We start from the raw sequence: 9,968 nt of genomic DNA, 5'->3' as shown, positions 1-9,968 counted from the left end.
TATGCTTTGTTTTTGTGAATATTTTGTACTTTTATACCTATTTACTGCACAAATACTCAACTACATCACCAAAAAATCACTTTGATGATGATCTAAATCGAATCTAAATTGCTTTTAGACATTGCTCTATGGTGTTAGGAATAGAATACTGCCATCTGCAGGTTAGTGGAATAACTATAGAAATTATAGTTGAAGGGGTCATCGGATGCAAATGTAGCATCTGGACCAATCAGACATACAGTTATTTGTTACATTTAACAAATAGTATTTAAACCCAAAAAAGCCAGCTACATGCTGGAGCTCTGGAGACAACACCCCAAAAGGGCTCAGTTGCCAGGATGACTATCTGATATGAGGTTTAATTTCCCAGAGGAATGCACACTTGCCCATGCTACATTTGCTCATAGGAAAGACACAATGCCTATAGAAATAGACTCTTTCCTATTCATTCTTTTACAAACATTTCTTTGACCTTCCTAAAACATGGTGTAGGTCATTGTGTACAGTATTACTGCATTGTATTTTAATTTTGTTTGTTGTATTTGTATTTGTCTTTCTACTGTTTTATGCATGCATTATGATAGATGACTAGTGATGATCTAAAAGGTGGTGTATATTAGATGTTGATACCTATGTAACATATTAGTGTTTTAAAGGCATCAAATGATTGACCGCCTCCCTCCCTCCCTCACTTCGCTCTCTTCTGCAAAACCCTCCGATTGCAGCCCATGTGGAGGTCCCCACAGGGAGCCTGAGCCGGCACAGGGCGTGCCCGGCGGGCCCGACAGGCCCCAACATACAGAGCTGTGACTCGAGACCACAAAGAGCCAGACATTTTCACTCAACCCTGGAATTCATCCTCATGAAATGTCCTTGAACAGACATTTCTCTCTTCCTCGTTTTTTTTAGCTTTCCTCACTCGTCTCACATGAGTTCTTTCAGAACCTAAGAGGATGAGAAGGATGAGCTAGAACTCGTCAGGACTTCTCTAAGCTGCGCCAGGCCTTGCGGCCTTGTCTTTCCATTCCCCAAAGATCACAGGACTTCAGCTGGGTCCCTCTCAGCTCTTGGTTCTTCTTCACTTTTCACATGGGAAGAAACTCCCAGTCACCGTCGAGACAGAACATCTTTGGAGCTCATCACTCTTCAGACCCGGAAGAATGTGACTGCAATTCCAAAACCACCACTGCTCCAAACCATCAAGACTTTCACCCGAGACTGCATTCGGACACTTGTTCATCGACCAAGGCAATGCAAGTATCGTACATTTAACTAAACAAAACAGAGGTTTAGTATAAGCTGTAGACAGCACTGATGGTTTCACAGCAGGTGGTTAACTGACTCTTTTCATAGCTACATTCTCTGGTCTCTCTAACTGCTTCTCACTGACCCTTCCCCCATTGTTTAGATTATGTTATGTGTTAGTCCTTTGTTAATAAACTCTTGTGCACAAATTACATAAGCCTTGATTTTGATTCTGCTATGCAAATTAATGTCCCTTTACGATTCCGATTCGAGTTACATGCTCTAATGCAATGATACTTTAAGAAAGTTATTTTCTGTGACAAAGAAAATATCATTTCTTAGAGTTGATATATAAATTATACTGAATGTTCGCTGGACGAACAGATTAGTTGATGGAAAATTAATTCTGCTACAGTTACTACTGGCAGCTGATATTTAATAATTGTAATTAATCATAATTGATTGTAATTATTTATATATATTTTCCTCTTAAGTTAAATCGCTACACAAAGTTCACTTTTTTTTTTATGTTGTTTGAACATTAATGTGTGTTGGCAGTGTATGTACAAATCTACCCTATAATGATAAAAATCCATGCAGTGGTTTTTAATTAATCATTAAAAATAATATCCCCTTTTTCAAATCGAGCCATTCTCAGATGCCTGTCGTTGTGCCGTCACACCCACAGAGGCCGCTCCCACGATAGTTGATTGACATCAGCGTCTTACCTCAGATCAGCTGTCAACCTCCACTGTTTCAATGCCGGAGCAGGGATGTAAATTAGACAAGAATATCTCCGATTGAGCGATTGAGGTGTTGTGTTGCTGGATGTAATAATGAACATAGTGGTCGTCATTTACTCTCGACATCTGAGCCGCTGAAGATGCAGTGGATTACGTTTGTTTGTGAATGGAATGTGCCTCCCGATCTACATATATCCGTCTATGTTCGCGCGAATCATTCTCAATCCAGCTTCACTTACAGCAGAAGTGAGTATAAGCAATTTTTATGAATCTTTGCGATCGTCTTTCCTAATAACGTGCTAGTTATGAAGTTTAGTGGCTAAATGTGGCTAAAGTAAACAGGCTCGTCACTCCACAGAGAGAAGAGAGAAGAGAGGGGCAGGGCAAGCAGAGCGCATAAACATTTAAAGGAACAACCCCTTAGAATGAGATGATTTTTGCAAAGCTGATTTTGGCTAGGTAAAAAGTGTTTTACACAACCATTGAGAATTTCTAACCATAGTACATTATAGACTTTTCATTAAGACCCTAAAGAATCATATCAACTTGTGGAAAATGGGCATCTGATGACCCCTTTAAAGAAAGAAACTGCAGTGACCACATATATTCAGCAGAGGCCCATGCTTCAACTTCTCCTCACAACTTTAATATATATTTTGTAAATATATATATTTAAACATCCTAAAATAAACATTTGTATTTTATTTAAAGGATAGAATTTGTTGTTGTTGTCTTTCATCAGCACTTTTCTCCTCTCTGTCTCTCTTTCTTTGTCTGTTTGTGTGAACATTTGTGTGAACATGCTTGTTTCAAGTTGCATTTGTGCTTTAGTACCAGTCCTTCATTTATGTATGGAATTTTTCAGATTTATGCCAGATTTGTTGATTTTATATGCCAATTTCTATAAAAATGCTCTTTGTTGCAGTCACACACGTTTGTGTTTGAGTGAGTGTGTAAGATTAAAAGTTTCGTTCCACTTTGAGTTTATGCTCTGGGACCAGGCCTTTATTTAAATGTAAATTATTTTAGATTTAAACTGGATTTACAAAGTTTTTTTCACTTTTCCCATTTATTTTCAACGTGGGGTCAATCTGACCCTAATGAGAATGAATGGTATTTTTTTTCTACACACTTTTAGAACAACTAAATCAAGTCCATATTTTTTAATTCTAAATTTTAATTCTTAATTTCAGTTCTAAAAGTTGCAAGCTTCAGTATAGTTGACTGTTTTACATTCTTGTTAGTAGCACTATAGAAAGATGGATGCCCTTACCCATATCTTTAATTGGTTAAATAAATATTTTAAAAATGAATATTTTGCCAATTTTTTTATATTTATTCCAGAACATTCCTTTGCCTCCCCCTAATCATCTATTTCAAAGACTTAAAAAATGTTCACTAAATTTATTTGGAATAACAGATGTTCCAGACTCCATCTGACACTTCTGTGTTCTGTGCCATATGGTGGAGGAGGTCTACAGTGTCCTAATTTTCATTGGTATTATTGGGCTGTGCAACTTAGAACAATTATGTTTTTTTTGTTTGTTTTTTGCCTGTCTTGGGTGCATATGGAATCGGCTGCCATTAAGTCTGGCCTGCCTTTTAACTTGTGTTTATATTCATTACAATTGAAAATTTTAAAAAAATTAAATTTGGATTAAAAAAAAAAAAGTTTCCAATCCCATATGATTGCCGTATGGCTTGACGTGAAAAAAATATTTAGGTGCCTTTTACGCTTTATCTTGTTTTAGTCCCATTTGGGGCAATGAAAAATTTAAACCAGGCATCATTTTGACAAGGTAAAAAGGGTGTTGTTTTACAAAACCATTGGGAATTTTTAATCAAAGTATATTAGAGACTTTTCATTAAGACCCTAAAGAATCATATCAACTTGTGGAAAATGGGCATCTGATGACCCCTTTAACAATACTCTTACGTCATTTAAGGAAATAGTTAATGCATACAATATTCCTACAAAACATTTTTTTAAGATGCAGTGACTTTATAGGAATACTGTAAATAATAATGTGACCATTAGTCTCTCTGTCCAAGAGGATGGAGCTTTCTACCAGGTTTGCTAATTTTTTCTACTTTGTTTCTCTGTTCCTTTCTATCACATCACATTTGTCTTTGTGTTTTTACTATTGTTTTTTATCCTAAAATTTTAGATTTTACAGACATGCTGTAAATAACATGATGACTACATGTCATAAATTACATGAAAGCACTACTATTATACCACATAAACATGATATGACTGTAAAGCAAGCATTGATGACCTAACATTAATGTACTATTGGTTTGTTTGGGAAATGCCACAAATGTTCTTTATTTTTCATTTATGTAAAACAAAGAGATACAGATAAAGGTTCAGTAACAAGCTACACTTTTTGGTGTACATTTTTTGTACACATTTTTTGGATTACTACTTTAACAAAACACTTTTGTAAAATCCATGTGCCCTTCCAGTGCTGAAACTCTTTATACAAAGTTACATGTATAGACATCTCAGAACTTAAAAGTGTAGTGTGTTATACTGACTTTTATACAATCTATTTTAATCTACTGCAAATTTCATAAAGACATAAGCTCTCATTAATACAGGTTTATATGTCAATGATTCTTCTTGATTTTCACCTAAAATCATACTCTAAAGGTTCAGAATTATTAGAATAATTGTCTGAAAAGCTCATATTCTATAAGGGAAACAGTAGGTATCCACTGAATATGTTGTTGTTATAGTGGTTATCATATATCCTCCTGTTAGACCAAAGTCTCACATAAATAACATCTCCAACCTCTAAGAGCAACACGACTCCATTCGAAGCATTTACAGCATATCCAGCCTGATGACCATGTGCTATAGCCACATGCTCTCCATTCTTAGTAATGGAGACAGTTGATGGAGCTGAATCACTACCATGACCATAGACAGAGATTCTGAACATATACGCTCCTTTCAGTGGGGCTGTGAAAATACCTAAATCAAATAACAAGAGATACAGAAAAGAATCAGTTGTTTCTTGTGTGAATGCTAAATTACAAAACATACTGTGTAATAGTTTTGAAACATGGCAGATTATTTCTCTTATACACATTATACAACTGCAGATAGGTTTGAAAGGTTCTCATTACAATAAACTAAGTTTAATGACTGCATTTCATTAATAATTACCTGTAATTGGGTTGTAGGCGTTTTCTGTGTTTGAGAAGACATTCCTGTAGGTTAGTGTGATATCAGTGGTAAAAGGGCCAATATATCCCTTGCCAGATTGCATCAGTCCAGCTGAAAAAGCTATCTGCCTGTCTGTTAATGAAAACCACAAGCAATTCTATAATATAGTATTTGTGATAGACTAGACAAGAATTTAACATCATTCAAACATTACTACACCTCTATTTTCCTTTCTCAACTGCTCCACTTGACTTTTGCAATTTGCAATTTCTGTGAAGGAATAAAGATTTGGTTAAATGACATTTACACTGATTATTGATATACACAGATAACATAGATAACAATTTAAAAAATGTACACTCATTTGTATGCAACATTTAAATTTACATTTACACGATGTAATGTACTGCACTGATTCTTTGAGGATCACTGATAATAGAGTGAATGTTTTGGTGTGGTACCATTATTTTTCTTGTTCAGCTCTTCCAGGATAAACGTCTGTTGTTCAGTCAGTCGCATTTCTAAAGCTCTGATATTTGCTTTCTGCTCTATAACAATGGTGGTCAGTTCTCTCAGTGCTGCATGGATGTCAGGGAAGCACAGTTGGCAGTTTTGCTGACAGTCTGTTGAAGTTTCAGTTCTCACAGTGTGAGTTTTAGGTGGATTCTGTCTTCCGTCCTCAGAGCTGAGCTGTTGACTGATCTCATTGTTAGTGAGTCCTTCATCTACCTGCTGCTGTACGACAAATACAGAGGTTTCCAGCAGCAGCAGTATACAAACTAAACCCTTCATCTTCACTGATGTTTGCTCCCAGCACTTGCTCTGTTATCACAGCCTCTCATGTTATTTTTATAGTGTCCTGATTCACTTTCTTCTGTATATGATTTATAGTTCTACAGATAAACAAATAGATCACAGAGTTAATTGCTAATCATAATTAACCCTTTGACGCGTACGATCACACCAGTGTGATAATTCTTGGCTGGCCCCTGGAGCGTACGATCACACCGGTGTAATTCGAACGTTCAGCGCGTCACGTGATCAGCCGCTCAATTCAAATCCGCTTTCCCGCATTAATTTGCGCTGATCCATAGACTGACGCGTTCAGTGTTTTTAAGTATGTTTATTTCATTTTCCTTACATTACATAAGCACATAAACAGTAGGAAAAAACATATGTATTGTATAATTGCACACTGCCCTCTACAACGGAAGCAAAATAACTTTTCAAACATAACGCGAGGTTTTATTCACATCAAACACACAATGTTTAGATATAGCTATGTCTATTCCTTTGCCAGTTAGCCAGCAACTTGCGTGTTTTTCGGAAAAAGTGGGTGATTTTGTGTTGTATATCCAGCAGGCTTTTACCTCCTGACAGAGTTGTAAACAAATAATGGCGGCGCCCATAGCCCGTGAGAACCGATCAACTAACAGAACTTGACTTGCATATATTTAACAGTCCTAATGCTAAATATTTAACAATGTATTTAAAAATTTGGAAATGTTTTGTAAAAAAAAATAAAAAAATAAAATAAAATATATAAAACGGTCATGCATTGCAGTCTTTTTTTTTTTCACTAAGGAGTGACGTCAAGCTGACGTCACTTTTACCTCACACTCGCAACGCCTTATTTGACATCGAATTTACATACATTCAAAAAAGTTTTTTATTAATTTAATAAGAAAAAATGTCTACCAATCAATTTAAAAGAAGAAAACTCACAAACGAGGAAATTGTGGAGATTTTGTTTTATTCTGATGAGGAATTTGACAGTGAAGCAGACAGTGACAGCGATGAGGATCTTCCCGCAAACCTTGAAGCTCTTGACAGGACTGAAGATGAAGAGACTTCCACAACATCAGCCCATGTTTTTGCTGAGGCAGATGGCACAAATTCATCATCCTGGAAGGTAACAAACCTTTTTAATCCTCCAGGCCCAGGGGAGTTCAGTGACCAACTGTGTGGAGTGCAAAATCCTCCAGAATCCCCCAGTGAGGTGAACTGTTTTAAAATGTTCCTCACAGAAGATGTCGTCAAAGAAATTGTTGAGGAAACAAACCGCTATGCCTCAGAAATTCAAGAAGAGGAGACAAAAGGGAAAATGGTTAAATGGGCTCCTACAAGCATACCTGAAATGTACACATTTCTGGCATCAATTATGCTAATGGGAATGGTAAAAAAACCATCGCTCCGTGATTATTGGAGCACAGACCCCATGCTCTTGACACCATTCTTCTGGTCTTTATTTTCACAGGACCGCTTTCTCATCCTCCTCCTCTGCCTTCACTTTGCAAACAACACAACAGAAATGTTTAATGACCCTCTGAAAAAAATCAGAAAAGTATTCAGTGCCCTCACCTCCTCTTTTCGTCGCAACTTCTTGCCATATAGAGATCTCTGCGTGGATGAGTCCCTGATGAAGTGGAAAGGCTGGGTGGCATTTCGTCAGTTCATTCCATCTAAAAGGAACCGATTTGGGGTTAAATTTTTTGTTCTGTGTGATGTGCTCACTGGCTACGTGCAGGACATGATCATCTACTCTGGATCTACCACTGACATCCAACACTACCAAGGGCTTGGAATTTCTGGGTCTGTCGTAATGACACTGCTAGCACCATACCTCAGAAAGGGCCATGTCCTTTATGTGGACAACTGGTACAGCAGTCCCACACTTTTCCAGTATCTCCTGTCTCTTGGCACTGGAGCCTGTGGGACTGTGCGTCCAAAGAGGAAAGGGATGCCAACGTTCACCAAAAAAATGACAAAGGGAGAAGTAGATTTCAGAGAAAATGGATCACAGTTGGCAGTCAAATGGCATGATAAGAGGAATGTTCATGTCCTTACCACAGTCCACCCAACTGGAATGGCAGCCACAGGGAAGATTGATCACATCACTGGGCAACCAAAGATGAAGCCAGTGTGTGTGCTGGAGTACAACAAAAAAATGGGGGCTGTTGACAAAGCTGATATGATGACTGGTTTTCTTGAGTGCACCAGAAAGTCCACCAAGTGGTACAAGAAGGTTTTCTTTCACCTGCTTGACACAGTTGTACTCAACAGCCAAATCGTCTACCGGCAACTTACTGGTGAGAAATGTACACAAATTAAAGAATAACTATAAAACAAGATAGATCTGTGTTAATGACATCAAGGTATTTTTATTGTTGTTAGCATTACTGTTGCAAAAAACATATATTTTATATTTTTAAAAAAAAGGCTATATAATATATAAAAATGTTTTCAAATATAAAATGCTTTTTTTACACATTTACACCCTACTGTCAACTGATGTAAACTAAACTGTAATAAACAAATTCACAATAATAAATAAAATATGTGACCCTGGACCACAAAACTAGTCATAAGTGTACATTTTTCGAAACTGAGATTTATTTAAGCTGAATATGTAAGTTTTCCATTGATGTATGGTTTGTTAGGAAAGGGCACTATTTGGCTGAGATACAACTGTTTGAAAATCTGGAATCTGAGGGTGCAAAAAAAAAAAGAGTCAAAATATTGAGAAAATCTCCTTTAAACTTGTCCAAATGAAGTTCATAGCAATGCATATTACTAATCAAAAATTACGTTTTGATACATTTACGGTAGGAAATTTACAAAATATCTTCAAGGAACATGATAAATAAAATCCTAATGATTTTTGGCATAAAAAAAAAAATCCAAATTTGACCCATCGGATGTATTTTTGGCTATAGCTACAGATATACCCGCGCAACATAGGACTTGTTTTGTGGTCCGGGGCCACATATACTGTCACATACTATTATACCCTCCTCGCGCAACATTGATGTGCTTTACTATTAATAGGGAAGGAAATCACCTCCATGCAATTCAGGATTAACCTAATGAGAGGGCTGCTGGAGGAGTACAGCACATCCCGATGTCCATCCAAAGGGGGCCGTCCTGCTTTGGACACTCCTCTGCGCCTTACAGCCAGGCATTTTCCATCTGAAGTACCTCAGACCACTTCCCAGGGCAGCCGGACCAGGCGACACTGCAAGGTCTGCCTGTCCAGTACACGCAAGAGCAAGCAGAGGCGCCTCACCAAATACATGTGTGTGCCATGCAACACTCCCTTGTGTGCTGTCCCATGTTTTGAGGAGTACCACACACTGAAGCATTATTAAGCCTGTAAATAAAGAAAAGATTGTGAAGAGTTAGTAATTAAATTTGTATGTTTAATTTTTTGTAAATGTTATCAATTTAAAAAAACAAAAAAACATTAACTATACTTTACAAACAAGAAGAATTCTAGATTGAAAGAAATGTAATAAAACATTTATGAAAAGTGTAAATTTTGTTATTTATAAACAACATGAATTCTAGATTTAAAGAAATATAATAAAATATCTATAGAATGTGTACATTTTGTGATTTACAAACTACAGGAATTCTACATTGAAAGAAATGTAATAAAACATTTATGAAATTTGTACATTTTGTGATTTATAAACTACAGGAACTCTGGATTGAAAGAAATGTAATAAAACATCTATGAAATTTGTACATTTTGTGATTTATAAACAACAGGAATTCTAGACTGAAAGAAATGAATGAATAATGCTAAACTTATACACATATTTCTTAGTAACAACGCAGAAAACAGCTACATTTACGTCGTGGATTTCTTGGGACGGGGAGAGGTGGAAGTTGTAAGCAGTAGGTGGATGGCTGGAGAAAATGATTGCTACTGGCCTCCATACAAATTTCCCAGTTACATAAAAAGAGCACAACTGCAACATGAGAAACCAGGAGCTGACTGGGAAACATACAAAGTGCGCTCA

At 36.7% G+C, this 9,968-nt stretch overlaps 1 protein-coding gene across 1 annotated transcript; it reads right to left on the bottom strand.

The window, feature by feature from the left end:
* Positions 1–4,684: 4,684 nt before the first annotated feature.
* On the bottom strand, positions 4,685–5,955 carry LOC127162049 (uncharacterized). Its single transcript, XM_051104823.1, has 4 exons — positions 5,625–5,955; positions 5,383–5,433; positions 5,164–5,295; positions 4,685–4,968 (listed from the first exon to the last, which is right to left on the bottom strand). The coding sequence occupies exons 1-4, from the start codon at positions 5,953–5,955 to the stop codon at positions 4,685–4,687; spliced, it is 798 nt and encodes a 265-aa protein (XP_050960780.1).
* Positions 5,956–9,968: the final 4,013 nt, after the last annotated feature.

Source organism: Labeo rohita, unplaced genomic scaffold (genome assembly GCF_022985175.1).
Source record: "Labeo rohita strain BAU-BD-2019 unplaced genomic scaffold, IGBB_LRoh.1.0 scaffold_82, whole genome shotgun sequence".
Lineage (NCBI taxonomy): Eukaryota > Metazoa > Chordata > Actinopteri > Cypriniformes > Cyprinidae > Labeo > Labeo rohita.
This window is presented reverse-complemented; position numbering and strand designations above follow the sequence as displayed.